At 38.5% G+C, this 18,085-nt stretch overlaps 1 protein-coding gene across 7 annotated transcripts in view; it reads left to right on the top strand.

Moving 5' to 3' along the window:
- The window catches only part of NRG3 (neuregulin 3), a gene marked incomplete at both ends in the record, with an annotated part of 1,061,561 nt that overhangs the window by 1,036,620 nt on the left and 6,856 nt on the right, over positions 1 to 18,085 (top strand). For all 7 annotated transcript variants that reach the window (XM_080823074.1, XM_080823078.1, XM_080823077.1 and 4 more), the window contains one exon: positions 13,996 to 14,123. In XM_080823074.1, the coding sequence (XP_080679200.1) occupies positions 13,996 to 14,123 (128 nt within the window). The remainder of the gene's footprint in view (positions 1 to 13,995; positions 14,124 to 18,085) is intronic.

The raw sequence follows: 18,085 nt of genomic DNA, 5'->3' as shown, positions 1-18,085 counted from the left end.
TCCAGAGTGGCTAAACCAGCCAGCATTCCCACCAGCAGTATAGGAGAATTCCCCTTTTTCTGCATCTTCACAACACTGTCATTTCCTGGCTGGATAATGTTAGCTATTCTGACTGGTGTGAAGTGGTAACTCACAGTGGTTTTTGATTTGTATTTCCCTGATGCCAAGTGATGTGGAGCACTTTTTCCTGTGTCTTTTGGCCATTTGGATGTCTTCTTTGCAGAAATGTCTGTTCATGTACTCTGCCCATGTCTTGATGGGATTATTTGTTTTTTGGCTGTTGAGTTTGATAAGTTCTTTATAGATTTTGGATATTAGCCCTTTATCTGATATGTCATTTGCAAATATCTTCTCCCATTCTGTTGGCTCTCTTTTGGTTTTGTTGACTATTTCCTTTGCTGTGCAAAAGCTTTTGATCTTGATGAAGTCCCAATAGTTCCTTTTTGCCCTTGCTTCACTTGCCTCTGGCGATCTTTCTAGGAAGAATTTGCTGCGGCTGAGGTCAAAGAGGTTGCTGCCTGTGTTCTTCTCAAGGATTTTGATGGATTCCTGTCTCACATTGACGTCTTTCATCCATTTTGAGTCTATTTTTGTGTGTGGTGTAAGGAAATGGTCCAGTTTCATTCTTCTGCATGTGCCTGTCCAATTTTCCCAACACCATTTGTTGAAGAGACTTTTTTCCATTGGACGATCTTTCCTACTTTGTCAAAAATTTGTTGACCACAGAGCTGGGCTCTCTATTCTGTTCCATTGATCTATGTGTCTGTTTTTGTGCCAGTACCATACTGTCTTGATGATGACAGATTTGCAATGGAGCTTGAAGTGTGGAATTGTGATATTGCCAACTTTGGTTTTCTTTTTCAACATTCCTCTGGCTATTTGGGGTCTTTTCTGGTTCCATATAAATTTTAGGATTATTTGTTCCATTTCCTGAAAGAAAGTTGATGGTATTTTGATAAGGATTGCATTAAATGTATAGATTGCTGTAGGTAACATAGACATTTTCACAATATTTGTTCTTCCAATCCATGAGCATGGAATGTTTTTCCATTTCTTGGTAAAGTTTTCCTCAATTTCTTTCCTGTGTATTCTGTAGTTTTCTGAGTACAGATTCTTTGCCTCTTTGGTTGGATTTATTCCTAGGTATCTTATGGTCTGGGGTGCAATTATAAATGGGATCAACTCCTTAATTTCTCTTTCTTCTGTCTTGCTGTTGGTGTATAGAAATGCAACTGATTTCTGTGCATTGATTTTATATCCTGACATTCTACTGAATTCCTGTATGAGTTCTCACAGTTTTGGAGTGGAGTCTTTTGGGTTTCCCACATAAAGTATCATATCATCTGCAAAGAATAAAGAGTGACTTCTTCTTCACTGATTCGGATGCCTTTTATTTCTTTTTGTGGTCTGACTGTGGATTGCTAGGACTTCTAGTACTAGGTTGAATAACAGTGGTGATAGTGGACAGCCCTGCTGTGTTCTGGACCTTAGGGGAAAAGCTCTCTGTTTTTCCCTATTGAGAATGATATTTGCTGTAGGTTTTTCATAGATGGCTTTGATATATTGAGGTAGGTATCCCCTATCCCTACCCACTGTGAAGAGTTTTGATCAAGAAATGGTGCTGTATGTTGTCAAATGCTTTTCCAGCAGCTATTGAGAGTATCATATGGTTCTTGTTCTTTTATTAATGTATTGTATCACATTGATTGACTTGGATGTTGAACCAAACTTGTGTTACAGGAATAAATCCCGCTTGGTCCTGGTGAATAATCCTTTTAATGTACTGTTAGATCCTATTAGCTAGTGATGAGAATTTTTGCATCCATGTTCATCAAGGATATTAATCTGCAATTCTCCTTTTTGATGGGGGTCTTTGTCTGGTTTGGGGATCAAGGTAATGCTGGCCTCATAAAATGAGTTTGGAAGTTTTCCTTTCATTTCCATCTTTGGAATTGTTTCAGGAGAATAGGTATTAATTTTTCTTTAAATGTTTGGTAGAATTCTCTTAGGAAGCCATCTGGGCCTGGGCACTTCTTTGTTGGGCGATTTTGGATGACTGCTTCAGTCTCCTTAGTGGTTATGGGTGTGTTCAGGTTTTCTATTTCTTCCTGGTTCAGTTTTGGTAGTTTACCTCTAGGTAAACTATTCTCTAGGAATGCATCCATTTCTTCCAGATTGTCTAATTTGCTGGTGTATATTTGCTCACAATAAATTCTTCTAATTGTATTTCTTTGGTGTTGGTTGTGACCACTCCTCTTTCATTCATGATTTTATTAAGTTGGGTCCTTTCTCTTTTCTTTTGGATAAGTCTGGCCAGGGGCTTATCAATCTTATTAATTCTTTCAAAGAAGCATCTCCTATTTTCTTTGATCTGTTCTACTATTCTTTTGGTTTCTATTTCATTGACTTCTGCTCTGGTCTTTATTATTTCTCTTCTCCTGCTGGGTTTATTTGCTCTTTCTCCAGCTCCTTTAGGTGGAGGGTTAGTTTGTATATTTGAGACCTTTCTTATTTCTTGAGAAAGGCTTGTATCACTATATACTTTACTCTCAGGACTGCCTTTGCTGTGTCCCAAAGATTTTGAACAGTTGTGTTTTCATTTTCATTTGTTTCCAGGGATTTTTTTTAAATTCTTCTTTAATTTTCTGGCTGACCCATTCATTCTTCAGTAAGATGCTTTTTAGCCTCCCTGTATTTGAGTTCTTTCCAACTTTTCTCTTGTGATTGAGTTCTAGCTTCAGAGCATTGTGGTCTGAAAGTATGCAGGGAATGATTGCAGTCTCTTGGCACTGGTTGAGACCTGATTCATGACCCAGGATGTGATCTATTCTGGAGAATGTTCCATGTGCACTAGAGAAGAATGTGTATTCTGTTGTTTGGGGATGGAATGTTCTGAATATATCTGATATATCCATTTGGTCCAGTGTACCTTTGAAAGCCTTTATTTCCTTGTTGATCTTTTGCTTAGATGATCTATTTCAGTGAGGGGGGGGTGTTAAAGTCCCCTACTATTACTGTATTATTGTCAATGTGTTTCCTTTTGTTATTAATTGGTTTATATAATTGGCTACTCCCATTAGGGGCATAGAGATTTAAAATTGTTAGATCTTACTGTTGGACAGACCCTTTAAGTATGGTATAGGATCCTTCCTCATCACTTATTATAGTCTTTGGCTTAAAATCCAATTTATTTGATACAAGGATTGCCACCCCAGCTTTCTTCTGATGTCCATTAGCAATGTTAAGTTATTTTCCACCCCCTTTTAATCTGGAGGTATCTTTGGGTCTAAAATGAGTTTCTCATAGATAGCATATCAATAGGTCTTGTATTTTTATCCATTCTGATACCCTATGTCCTTTGATTAGGGCATTTAGCCCATTTATATTCAGGGTAACTACTGAAAGATATGAATTCCGTGCCATTGTATTGACTGTAAGGTAACTGTTACTGTATATTGTCTCTGTTCCTTTCTGGTCTGTTACTTTTAGGCTCCCTCTTTGCTTACAGGACCCCTTTCAATATGTCCTTCAGGACTGTTCTGGTGTTTGCAAATTCTTTTAGTTTTTGTTTGGCCTGGAAGCTTTTTATGTCTCCTTCTATTTTCAGTAACAGCCTAGCTGGATATAGTATTCTTGGCTGCATATTTTTCTTGTTTATTGCTCTGAATATATTATGCCACTCCTCCCTGGCCTGTCAGGTCTCTGTGGATAGATCTGCTGCCAATCTAATATTTCTACCATTCTATGTTACAGACCACTTGTCCTGAGCTGCTTTCAGGATTTTCTCTTTGTCACTGAGACTTGTAAGTTTTTCTATTAGATGATGGGGTGTTGACCTCAGTTTATTTTTTTTTATTTTTTTTTTTTTTAAATTTTGAGGGGGGTTGTCTGTGCCTCCTGAATTTTGATCCTTACTCACTTCACCAAATTAGGGAAGTTCTCTACTATAATTTGGTCCAGTATACCTTGTGCCCCTCTCTTTCTTCTTCTTCTGGGATCCCAATTCTAATGTTGTTTTGTATTATGTTGTCACTTATCTCTCGAATTCTCCCCTCGTTGTCCAGTAGTTGTTTATCTCTCTTTTTCTCAGCTTCTTTATTCTCCATCATTTGCTGTTTTTTTTTTTAAGATTTTTTTTTTAATTCATTTATTTGACAGACAGATCACAAGTAGGCAGAGAGGCAGGCAGAGAGAGAGAGAGGAAGCAGGCTCCCCGCTGAGCAGAGAGCCAGATGTGGGCCTCGATCCCAGGACCCTGAGATCATGACCCGAGCCGAAGACAGAGGCTTAACCCACTGAGCCACCCAGGCGCCCTCATTTGCTGTTCTTTATCACTAATTCTCTCTTCTGGTTCATTTATCCTTGCAGTAAGAGCCTCCATTTTTTATTGCACCTCATTAATAGCTTTTTTTATTTGAATTTTCTGGAGAAATAAAATCCCTTTCTGGAGAAATAAAGGAACTAAAAGTTTGTGTTTATTTTAAATTTTATGTCTATCACCCCAACTTTTCTGTGGTATCTGAGTCAGGTTTGGTGCTTACTTCATGTCTTCAAATATACACACACACACACACACACACACACACACACACATACACACACATATACATATACATATATATACACACACACACATATATATGTATATATAAGGCATTATATATGTATATATACATATATATATATATATTCTAGAATGCCTTATATTTTTTTAAAAGGTAGACATGATACATTGTGTAATCCTAAGGTAAACTGATGTTTAGTGTACATTTTATGTTAATCTGGTTAGCAATGGGTTTAATTTAATATTTGCTGTGACTATAGATGCCAAAGGCTTTAAAATCTACTAGTGTCTTTTGTTTGTCTGTTTTTTTCTCAGTCAATCCTGGATAGGAATACAGCAACTTAAACCTGAATCTCATGTTAAATACTGCCACTGAAATGAAAATGATTCTTATAAAGTCTATGAGAGAGAGGCAAAATCCAAAATAAGACAATTTGAAAATAAATTTGTGTTAATTGACCAAAACAGTAGAATTGAAAGCAACTGTATAACAACAATGAAAACATTTGAAAGAAAAGATTTAGAACATAGTATCTATTATAGACACTATGAATAACCAGAAAAAAAAAGAGGTTGATTTTACTCAAAATTTTTATCCAGGATTTTGTAGAAAATCTTTCAGCTTTCAGGATCAAAACTCTCATTTGAAGCAAAGTCTATATGCACCTCATATGTTATTGAAGCATTATTTACAATAACCAAATTATGGAAGCAGCCTAAGCATCCGTTGATAGATGAGTGGATAAAGAAGATATGGGAGATAGATAGATATGGAGATAGATATAGATATAGATACCTACATACACAGGATTATTATTCAGTCATAAGACAGAATTAACTCTTGTCATTTGCAACAACATGGATGGCGCTAGGGAGCATAATGCTAAATGAAATAAGTCACAGGAAGACAAATACCATATAATTTCACTCAAATGTGGCATTTAAGAAACAAAACAAATGAACAAAGGAAAAAAAAGAGAGAGATAAAGCAAACAACAGACTCTTAACTATAGAGAACAAACAGATGGTGACTAAAGAGGAGGTATATAAGGGAATAGGTGAAACAGTTGATGGGGATTAAGAGCACAATATCTTGATGCATGGAACAGTTGGATCATTATATTGCACATCTGAAACTAATATAACACTGTTTTAACTACACTAGAATTAAAATAAAATAAAAACTGATTGGTATCCCGCCCCCCACAAAAAAGCACAGATTCTGAACTAATGGCCCCAACACATAATTAGGCTGTTTGACATACATTGCTTAAAAAAAAATGGCTTATTGACTTTTAATGATTCAGTGATTTCTCTAGAAATTATAGATGGTCCAGAAAAACCTAGCTGATGTTGTCCCCATAGATCCCTCTGTAGGAGCAGATGCTTACCTCCTTCCATTTGCCACAGATGTCTCCAGATCATCTCACTTGCTTCTGTAGCTGAGCATTCCAGGCATCCAAGTTTGTCTTCTAAAACAATTTATTAGATTAAAAAACAAACAAATCCCTAGTTGGTCTTTTAATAGAATCTGAAGTTCAGATAGAAAGTTAGAATGTTGATTATGTTCCAGTTACATGTCTATTCAATGCACTTTTCCCATGGATGGGTTGTAATAATTTACTTTAATTAGTCAATAAAAAAGCACACATGAAGGTATTTACATCATTTTTTGGATCTTTGTAGTTTTGGATTATTAAAAATAGCCACTTTTTCCAAATCATGTCCTTATCTTCTTTTTCTTTATCTGTGTCAATTTACTCCATTTTTGCGAAAAGTCTGACCTGCTTCTTTGAGTCCATTTTGTAGAATTGAGATTGTGTTTGAAGACATGGTTATGACTGCCTCATGTGGTTTATTTTTTTTTTTTTAATTTTTTTATTTTAATAAACATATAATGTATTTTTATCCCCAGGGGTACAGGTCTGTGAATCGTCTGGTTTACACATTTCACAGCACTCATCATAGCACATACCCTCCCCAATGTCCATTTCCCCACCACCCTCTCCCATCCCCCTTCCCCCCCGCAACCCTCAGTCTGTTTCTTGAGATTGAGTCTTTTATGGTTTGTCTCCCTCCCAATCCCATCTTTTCATTTTTTCTTTTCCTACCTCCCCCCAAACCCCCCCACCTTGCATCTCCACTTCCTCATATCAAAGAGATCGTATGATAGTTGTCTTTCTCCGATTGACTTATTTCGCTAAGCATGATACCCTCTAGTTCCATCCACGTCGTCGCAAATGGCAAGATTTCATGTCTTTTGATGGCTGCATAGTATTCCATTGTGTATATATACCACATCTTCTTTATCCATTCATCTGTTGATGGACATCTAGGCGCTTTCCACAGTTTGGCTATTGTGGACATTGCTGCTATAAACATTCGGGTGCACGTGCCCCTTCGGAGCACCACGTTTGTATCTTTAGGATATATACCCAGGAGTGCAATTGCTGGGTCGTAGGGTAGCTCTATTTTCAGTTTTTTGAGGAACCTCCACACTGTTTTCCAGAGTGGTTGCACCAGCTTGCATTCCCACCAACAGTGTAGGAGGGTTCCCCTCTCTCCGCATCCTCGCCAGCATCTGTCATTTCTTGACTTGTTAATTTTAGCCATTCTGACTGGTGTGAGGTGGTATCTCATTGTGGTTTTGATTTGTATTTCCCTGATGCCGAGTGATGTGGAGCATTTTTTCATGTGTCTGTTGGCCATCTGGATGTCTTCCTTGCAGAAATGTCTGTTCATGTCCTCTGCCCATTTCTTGACTGGATTATTTGTTCTTTGGGTATTGAGTTTGATAAGCTCTTTATAGATTTTGGATACGAGCCCTTTATCTGATATGTCGTTTGCAAATATCTTCTCCCATTCTGTCAGTTGTCTTTTGGTTTTGTTAACTGTTTCCTTTGCTGTGCAAAAGCTTTTGATCTTGATGAAATCCCAATAGTTCATTTTTGCCCTTGCTTCTGTTGCCTTTGGCGATGTTCCTAGGAAGAAGTTGCTGCGGTGGAGGTCAAAGAGGTTGCTGCCTGCATTGTCCTCAAGGATTTTGATAGATTCCTTTCGCACATTGAGGTCCTTCATCCACTTTGAGTCTATTTTCGTGTGTGGTGTAAGGAAATAGTCCAATTTCATTTTTCTGCATGTGGCTGTCCAATTTTCCCAGCACCATTTGTTGAAGAGGCTGTCTTTTTTCCATTGGATATTCTTTCCTGCTTTGTCGAAGATTAGTTGACCATAGAGTTGAGGGTCTATTTCTGGGCTCTCTATTCTGTTCCATTGGTCTATATGTCTGTTTTTGTGCCAGTACCATACTGTCTTGATGATGACAGCTTTGTAATAGAGCTTGAAGTCTGGAATTGTGATACCACCGACTTTGGCTTTCTTTTTCAATATTCCTTTGGCTATTCGAGGTCTTTTCTGGTTCCATATAAATTTTAGGATTATTTGTTCTATTTCTTTAAAAAAAATGGATGGGATTTTGATAGGGATTGCATTAAATGTGTAGATTGCTTTAGGTAAAATAGACATTTTCACAATATTTGTTCTTCCAATCCATGAGCATGGAATATTTTTCCATTTCTTTGTGTCTTCCTCAATTTCTTTCATGAGTACTTTATAGTTTTCTGAGTATAGATTCTTTGCCTCTTTGGTTAGATTTATTCCTAGGTATCTTATGGTTTTGGGTACGATTGTAAATGGGACTGACTCCTCAATTTCTCTTTCTTCTGTCTTGTTGTTAGTGTAAAGAAATGCGACTGATTTCTGTGCATTGACTTTATATCCTGACACTTTACTGAATTCCTGTATAAGTTCTAGCAGTTTTGGAGTGGAGCCTTTTGGGTTTTCCACATATAGTATCATATCATCTGCAAAGAGTGATAGTTTGACTTCTTCTTTGCCGATTTGAATGCCTTTAATTTCTTTTTGTTGTCTGATTGCTGAGGCTAGGACTTCTAGGACTATATTGAACAGCAGTGGTGATAACGGACATCCCTGCCGTGTTCCTGACCTTAGCGGAAAAGCTTTCAGTTTTTCTCCATTGAGAATGATATTTGCGGTGAGTTTTTCATAGATGGCTTTGATAATGTTGAGGTATGTGCCTTCTATCCCTACACTTTGAAGAGTTTTAATCAGGAAGGGATGCTGCACTTTGTCAAACGCTTTTTCAGCATCTATTGAGAGTATCATATGGTTCTTACTCTTTCTTTTATTAATGTATTGTATCACATTGATGGATTTGCGGATGTTGAACCAACCTTGCAGCCCTGGAATAAATCCCACTTGGTCGTGGTGAATAATCCTTTTAATGTACTGTTGGATCCTATTGGCCAGTATTTTGGTGAGAATTTTCGCATCTGTGTTCATCAAGGATATGGGTCTGTAATTCTCTTTTTTGGTGGGATCCTTGTCTGGTTTTGGGATCAAGGTGATGCTGGCCTCATAGAATGAGTTTGGAAGTTTTCCTTCCATTTCTATTTTTTGGAACAGTTTCAGGAGAATAGGAATTAATTCTTCTTTAAATGTTTGGTAGAATTCCCCTGGGAAGCCGTCTGGTCCTGGACTTTTGTTTGTTTGGAGATTTTTGATGACTGTTTCAATCTCCTTACTGGTTATGGGTCTGTTCAGGTTATCTATTTCTTCCTGGTTCAGTTGTGGTACTTTATACATCTCTAGAAATGTATCCATTTCTTCCAGGTTGTCAAATTTGTTGCCATAGAGTTGCTCGTAGTATGTTCTTATAATTGTTTGTATTTCTTTGGTGTTGGTTGTGATCTCTCCTCTTTCATTCATGATTTTATTTATTTGCGTCCTTTCTCTTTTCTTTTTGATAAGTCTGGCCAGGGGCTTATCAATCTTATTAATTCTTTCAAAGAACCAGCTCCTAGTTTTGTTGATTTGTTCTATTGTTTTTTTAGTTTCTATTTCATTGATTTCTGCTCTGATCTTTATGATTTCTCTTCTCCTGCTGGGTTTAGGCTTTCTTTGTTGTTCTCTCTCCAGCTCCTTTAGGTGTAGGGTTAGGTTGTGTATTTGAGACCTTTCTTGTTTCTTGAGAAAGGCTTGCACTGCTATATATTTTCCTCTCAGGACTGCCTTTGTTGTGTCCCACAGATTTTGAACTGTTGTGTTTTCATTATCATTTGTTTCCATGAATTTTTTCAATTCTTCTTTAATTTCCTGGTTGACCCATTCATTTTTTAGAAGGATGCTGTTTAGTCTCCATGTATTTGCGTTCTTTCCAAATTTCCTCTTGTGATTGAGTTCGAGCTTCAGAGCATTGTGGTCTGAAAATATGCAGGGAATGATCTCGATCTTTTGGTACCGATTGAGACCTGATTTATGACCCAGGATGTGGTCTATTCTGGAGAATGTTCCATGTGCACTAGAGAAGAATGTATATTCTGTTGCTTTGGGATGGAATGTTCTGAATAGATCTGTGATGTCCATCTGGTCCAGTGTGTCATTTAAGGCCTTTATTTCCTTGTTGATCTTTTGCTTAGATGATCTGTCCATTTCAGTGAGGGGAGTGTTAAAGTCCCCTGCTATTATTGTATTACTGTCGATGTATTTCTTTGATTTTGTTATTAATTGGTTTATATAGTTGGCTGCTCCCATGTTAGGGGCATAGATATTTAAGATTGTTAGATCTTCTTGTTGGACAGACCCTTTGAGTATGATATAGTGTCCTTCCTCATCTCTTATTATAGTCTTTGGCTTAAAATCTAATTGATCTGATATAAGGATTGCCACCCCAGCTTTCTTCTGATGTCCATTAGCATGGTACATTGTTTTCCACCCCCTCACTTTAAATCTGGAGGTGTCTTCGGGTCTAAAATGAGTTTCTTGGAGGCAGCATATGGATGGGTTTTGTTTTTTTATCCATTCTGATACCCTGTGTCTTTTGATTGGGGCATTTAGCCCATTAACATTCAGGGTAACTATTGAGAGATATGAATTTAGTGCCATTGTATTGCCTGTAAGATGATTGTTACTGTATATTGTTTCTGTTTCTTTCTGATCTACTACTTTTAGGGTCTCTCTTTGCTTAGAGGACCCCTTTCAATATTTCCTGTAGAGCTGGTTTAGTGTTTGCAAATTCTTTCAGCTTTTGTTTGTCCTGGAAGCTCTTTATCTCTCCTTTTATTTTCAATGATAGCCTAGCCGGATATAGTATTCTTGGCTGCATGTTTTTCTCGTTTAGTGCTCTGAATATATCATGCCAGTTCTTTCTGGCCTGCCAGGTCTCTGTGGATAGGTCCGCTGCCAATCTAATGTTTTTACCCTTGTATGTTACAGACTTCTTTTCCCGGGCTGCTTTCAGGATTTTCTCTTTGTCGCTAAGACTTGTAAATTTTACTATCAGGTGACGAGGTGTGGACCTATTTTTATTGATTTTGAGGGGCGTTCTTAGCATCTCCTGGATTTTGATGTTTGTTCCCTTTGCCATATTAGGGAAATTCTCTCCAATAATTGTCTCCAATATACCTTCTGCTCCCCTCTCTCTTTCTTCTTCTTCTGGAATCCCAATTATTCTAATGTTGTGTCGTCTTATGGTGTCACTTATCTCTCGAATCCTCTCCTCGTGTTCCAGTAGTTGTTTGTCTCTCTTTTGCTCAGCTTCTTTATTCTCTGTCATTTGGTCTTCTATGTCACTAATTCTTTCTTCTGCCTCATTTATCCTGGCAGTGAGAGCTTCCATTTTTGATTGCACCTCATGAATAGCTTTTTTGATTTCAACTTGGTTAGATTTTAGTTCTTTTATTTCTCCAGAAAGGGCTTTTATCTCTCCGGAGAGGGTTTCTCTAATATCTTCTATGCCTTTTTCGAGCCCGGCTAGAACCTTGAGAATTGTCATTCTGAACTCTAGATCTGTCATGCTACCTATGTCTGTATTGATTAGGTCTCCAGCCTTCGGTACGGCCTCTTGTTCTTTTTTTTGAGGTGAGTTTTTCCGCCTTGTCATTTTGTCCAGGTAGGATTTGCTTTCTCCTGCTGTGGAATTCCGCTGTTCTTGGTGACTGAAGTTGGTTTTGGATGGTTTCTTGTTGATCTTCTGGGGGAGGGGCCTGTTGTAGTGATTCTCAAGTGTCTTTGCCGCAGGCGGAATTGCACGGCCCTTGCCAGGGGCCGGGCTAAGTAATCCGCTCGGGTTCGCTTTCGGGAGCTTTTGTTCCCTGAGCGCTTTCCGTAGAGTTCCGGAGGACGGGAATGAAGATGGCGGTCTCCCAATCTCTCGGCCCAGAGGAGCCGAGAGCTTGGGGTTCCGCTCCTCAGTGCGCTCTCAGAGCAAAGCGCCCAATAGCCCCGCCTCCCTGGCTTGCGGTCGCGCCTCGAGGAAAGCAGGTAATTGTTGGAGCTGGAGAAAAGCGCCGGGTCGCTTTTGTCTCCGTGGCCTCCGGCCGCGCTCCGAACCCACCCAGCCTGCGACCGGCACAAGGTAACCCCGGGCTTAGAGCTCACTCCTCGGCTTTGTCGCTATAGCCGGCTTCCCCGCTCCAATACCTGCGAGCTCTGCGGCACTCAGACACCCCCAGTCCTTCTGTGACCCCGCGGGTCCTGGGGTTATGCTGACCCCGCCTGGGTTTCCCCCCAGTTTAGCCTCTGGAGCGATGTCTCCCAGTGGAGCCGACCTTTAAAAGTCCCGATTTTGTGCTCCGTCGCTCCGCCGCTTGCCGGGTGCCGGCCCCTCCCCCCGGGGTCTATCTTCCCGTCGCTTTGGATTCACTTCTCCGCAGGTCCTACCTTTCAGAAAGTGATCGATTTTCTGTTTCTGGGATTGTTGCTCTTCTTCTCTTCGATTTCCCGTTGGATTTCTCATGTGGTTTATTTTGAAAGTACTTAAGAAGAGTAGAGATTGCAACCTTAAGGTTAGTTACATAACCTTGACATTTTGCCTAATCTCAATAGCCTGTAACCATTGATACACTTTTCCCCAAAGATAACAACCAGTTAATAGTTTGTTTTTTTTTATTAACCTGCATCCTGTGGGGTTGCCTGGGAAACACACAACACAAGTGCACACACAGAAATGTGTAGGTACATGTACATACATAATCTATATATGTGTGTGTGTATATGCATACATAAAGCTAAATATATGTATATACACATATACACACTTGCAATATATGTATATCTGTTTATTCCGTTTTCCTTATTTATGCAATATTTATACTTCTTTTCAATGTTTGTGTAGTTTTTATTTGTGGATATTTCTATTGTGTCCAGTTGTTTTTGTTTTATCTTTATCTTCTGTTTTGTTATTAAAAATTGTAGCACTGGTACATTCTAGTGATGACATTATTTTGAATTTTTACAATCATATTGATGATGGTAAGTCCTAGAAGTAACATTCTGGATCAAAGAATGTGTATATTTAATATTTTGGAACATATTGGCAATTTATACCCCAAAATATTAGTACTAACTCTAATTTTCTTGTATCTGTAAATTTACTAGAGCTTCTTGAAACTTAATTTATTCTGATTTTTATCCCTTTACAATGAATGCAGTTGTATACCTTTTCACATGTATATTGCGTATCTGTCCTCATTGTTCTGTAAAATTCGTGTTCATACGTTAGTATGAATATCAATATTTCAAAATTTTCTCTGGCTTGGTTAGCATTCTAAAATTGTCATTTCTCAGGGTAGTTTTTAATCTGGAGTTTCTGGAAGAGAAACCTGCTAGCACTTGCTGCCTGTTCAAGAGCTGTGTGTCCCGGGAAGATGAAAGTGGACAACGTGCTGCCTGGTTGAGATGCCATGCGATATTTCCCTTGGGGCAAAGTTTTTCTTAATGTGTCATCTCTATAGACCTTTCCCAAAGGCTCCTGAGCCTTATAAGATACCACAGTCAAAGATGAAACCAAGACTTAGTAGGTATAAAGAGTGAAATGCCTACAAATTTCTCTTATTAAGTCCAGTAATTACTTGGCAAAGGCTGAAGGAGGTAATGATGGAGACCTGAGAGCAGGTACTCTGAATCAATATCCTTATAATTCTGAGAATGTTCTGAGGTTCATTCAGTCACTATTTATTGAACCCCTACTATTTGTAATCCAACTACTAATTAATTTTTTGTGTGTATAAAATGTATATCGAATAAAAAATACTTGTGTTTTTGCCTATCAGTCACAGTGTGCCATGGGTGTAGATTGAAATGAGAAGACATTCTTAAAATTCTAAAGTGAAGAATCCTCATGGATGGACCTTATCTAAGCAGAGAGTTGGGGGGGGGGGAGATGGAGACCATACTCACTGTGTGAAAAATGGGATGCCAATGATGTCTCTATCATTCTCCTGATCAGGTGACCATTGGACAAAATACTGGCAAGTTCAGTTCAGTAACTTCTGATATCTAGCTACAGTATTATAGGCCCTCCTCTCATAACTCATTCTCCAGCTCAACTCTGTGCATGTGGTTTTCCACAGTATTCAAAGGCGGAAAGGCATCCTGTGACTGCACTGGAGAAAATGATGGAGTCAAGTTTTGCCGGCCCTCAGTCATTCCCAGAGGTCCCTTCTCCTGACAGAGGAAGCCAGTCTGTCAAACACCACAGGTACAGGTAGCTACACATGGTGGGGATGGGCACGTTCATACTATGTCTAATGTTGGACAACACATGCCAATGAATGGCAACTTGATTCAGGAGAAATGATTGTTTTTGCTTCCCATGTATTTCTCCAAGGAGTGGATGCTCAAACAGCTCACAGCAAGTAAACCAAAGCTAACAGCAGGCAGCCATGCCCCTGTAAGAAACCTGAGGAACTATTAACAACACCCATCAAAGCTGCAGACACAGACCAGTGAATGAAACAATTGCATTCTGAAAAACCATTAAAAACATGATTTTTCCTAGCCTGCCTTATCACCGTCTGCAAATTTAATGACTAATTCTTCCCTAGGCAGCTGCTCTGACATGCTCCAGGTCTTCCAACATGGTTCTTACACAAAGAAAACTTTTCAGGGGGAGGAAGCTTCACAGGTCTTCTCCTTGGGTTTATAAGATCTGTTATGAATAGGGTGGCACTCTTTTGCAAGCTGACCATAGAAATTGGTTCTTTGGGGGAGAGAGACAAAAATTAAGGTTATCTTATAAATGTCCTAACATTCTGAGGCCAAGCAGGTTTTTTAGCATCTTCTAGTCACATGCTGCGTTTCATATACAAAAATCCGAAAATGCAGTCTTTTTTCTAAACCAAGTGCCAAAGTTTGGGACTGATGCTCTGTTTATGTGCATCTGATTGTAATATCCTCAGTCTTTGTGGAAGTTGTGCAGTGATTTAGGCCTCCTTTTCTTAGTGAAAAGTACCGTATTGTAAAATTAAATATATAAATATAAATATAAATAAATATATGTATATAAAAGGATTACAATTTCAAAAAAGAAGGTACAAAATAATAGTTGTCACTTATGTGGCGAGCATCATAGAATCATTATATTGTATCTCTGAAACTAATATAACATTGCATATCATCTATACTTAAAAAAAAAACCAAAAACTTAAAAAAACAGCCAGTTGTCCCCAACAATGACAGAGAAATATCATTGACCCTTGGTTTTCACATACCCAGGCAATGTTTTGAAAACCTTCCTGGACTCTCAATGAGTCCCCTAAAAAAGGATTTTCTTAATGCTGACCACGTTTACTGGGAGGTTTTCAGTCTCTCTTTATACTAATCCTCATTATGGCTTGGGGATTTTTTTTCCCTCATTCTACGTGAGTAGAGACTGAGATACCAAAGGTTTGATAAGTTTGTTTTTTTTTAATGGTTTAAATATTTTCAATTGGAATTGAAATATATTTGGCTGTTGGATTACTGCTTTAGTTATTAACTGCCAGTTTTGGGTTATATCATTTGAGGCATTTATAGATATTTCCTTGTTAAAAGAGCATTTGAGTTCACTGGATCTAATGGAAGTTCTTTAATTAGGGAAATAAGTCCAAAATTACCAGCCTTTTATAAGATGGATATTTTCTCCAAAACAGCATTTTTTCCTGCTGATTATAATACACGTTGAAGCGGTGTCCCATCCAGTCGAGTAAAATAATTATATATAATATTACTCTAGGACTATACCATCAATGTTTTAAAGTTAAAATAAAAAAGAATTACAGTTTCTAATGTATCTGAGCTGCAAATACCTTACCCTATTCCTTGTCCATTGAGATACCCCCCCTTAAACTTGGCTTCTCCTATGCTCCTGGGAACCACTCACAAATTAAATAAGAACATTTTTCAGAGATCTTCCCTTTTGTTTGGTTCAATGACACTGCAGTATTTGTTGGCATACATTGTGTCCTGATAGATAGGCAAGAGTTGATTTACAAAGTGCTTTTAGAACTTTGGAAATTATAGTTTAATATATCATGGCTTTTGTTTTGTAAAACATGCAGTAGACTTAAGCGTTTTCATGATTGATAACCTGGTTACTGATTTATATATCCTGCAAACTGCTCCATAACTTCCCGAATGCCACGGGGTTAGAAGGCTTGAATAGCTGATTGATCAGTAGGTGTAGAACTGTTTTTGCAGATGGGTCACTAGTTCATACTGGAAGACTCTGTTGTTGTGACAGTTTGGCTAGCTATGAATAATTAATTTCCTTTTTGTGCACTGCAAACATGACTTATTTGGGTAACCCATTACAACAAAGCTATTAATTCAAAGCCATTATTTCTCTTGTTTAGTTCAAAGGGAAAACAATCCTCTTGCTTTTTAAAGAAAAAATCTATTATGTTATGTCATACTTATTACATTTTAGCAATATAACTCTCTTAGAGACAGCACATATGGGAGATTTTTAGAATGAAATAAGACCAGGGTTTTCAGTGATTACCATGAGCCTTCAAGTTGTCAGCTGTGGAGGAGGAGTCAGGGGAACTCATTGCACTGAGCCCCTACTCCCGGCCAGGCTCCATGCATACTCTCTCTCTTTTAGCCCTAAAGTAGTCCTATGAAGATACTGAAGCATGATGCAAATACCTTCCTTTGGCACCTCTCCTCCCCATACTGTTTTTACTTTTTTCTACCTTGTCATCTACACTGCAAGAGCAGCAGGCTCTCTTGTCTGCTGTCAATCAAAGCACAGGCAGGAGATGGAAGGATGGGAGGAGACCGAAGTCCTAGACTTTCTGTGCCCTCCTCCCTGCTTGCCTCAGCTGTATCCCTCGTCCTACTTCCTGGGGCCACAGTGCCTGCCAGGTGGTCCTTTCCTTACAACGCCCCTTCTCTCTCCATTCTGATAATCTCCCCCACCCCTTGTCCCTTCAGTTGCAAGGATAGTAACAGCTTCCTCTTGTTACTTGCCCAGACATACAGTAGTACCCCATGTTGGCTTTTTTTCCCCTCTCAAACAATGAAGACACCTTCGTAAATAGTAAAATCTCCCCAGTGACCCAAATTAGAATATCATCTCTTTTGTTCAGGGCTCTGGTAGAAATACTTAACCCAGTATCATGCTGCAAGTAATGTACAGACCTGAGATGCACCCCCAGATGCAGCTACGTCTAGCACCAAAGCCTGAGTACCCCACAGACTCCATAATAGATCCTGGATAATATAGGTAGAAGCTAGAAGGGATGGAAAAAAACAGCTATTTGAACTCTTTAAACTTGTGTTCTTGGTGGCCTACCTAGAGGCCCCATATTGTCAACATACACGAAATATTATGATGAATGAAGGTATACTATGCTGCAAGGTATGACCTACTGTTTGAAGAAGGTAAAATCTGATCATTCACTTTGCCCAAACCAGGAAAGTGTCTACTCAAATGTCAGGTTCTCAAACTCTGATCTTAAATAATATTTGAGGTTTAGTCTTTGTTTTTGTTTTTGTTTTGTAACTACTAAGTAGAAATAACAGTAGCGTTGCCAGGAGGAAAAGTTCCAGAAGTCCAAATAATATAGTGACATGGGTTAAATTACTTTGGGAGACTGGTCCTTTTAGAACTTGGTAAGTTTGCTGAAATTTTGAAAATGGCTTCCATACTTCTCTATATGACTTTATTGGTATTTTTAGAGTAAAATGAAAATATAGCCAAAGAGTCTAACTTCATCTGAACACCGCAGAACAAGTTTGACCACATAAACTGGCATCGCATGGAATGTCTACATAGGAACAGAGTTTTTACCAGTCCTCATGGCTGCAGGGTACATTCAGTGAGGTGGAGATGGAAATGGATATGGAATGGGTAACAAGCCAAATTAGCAACTGATTTTTATAAAGAGCCCAGCTCTTTTGGTTAGCATGATCTATGTAGGAATCCCAGTCTCACCTAAGATACATCCCACATATGCCTTTTGCCGGTGATGGTGTCTAAACACATAAGGTTATTTGGGTATTTGGATGTATGAGTCAAGGAAAACATATAATCAGATGTTTATTAAAAGCAAATTCAAAAGAAAAACAATTTCGTTTCTCAAGATTGATGAAAATTTGAGGTAGTGAACTGGGAATTTAGCACATATGTTAGGGAGAGAATGCCAACTCAAATGAGGCTTATTTATTCTACCACTA

The sequence above is a fragment of the Martes martes genome (genome assembly GCF_963455335.1).
Source record: "Martes martes genome assembly, chromosome: 14".
Taxonomy (NCBI): Eukaryota; Metazoa; Chordata; class Mammalia; order Carnivora; family Mustelidae; genus Martes; species Martes martes.
Note: the sequence above shows the minus strand (reverse complement) of the source record. Positions and strands in the feature narration are given on the sequence as shown.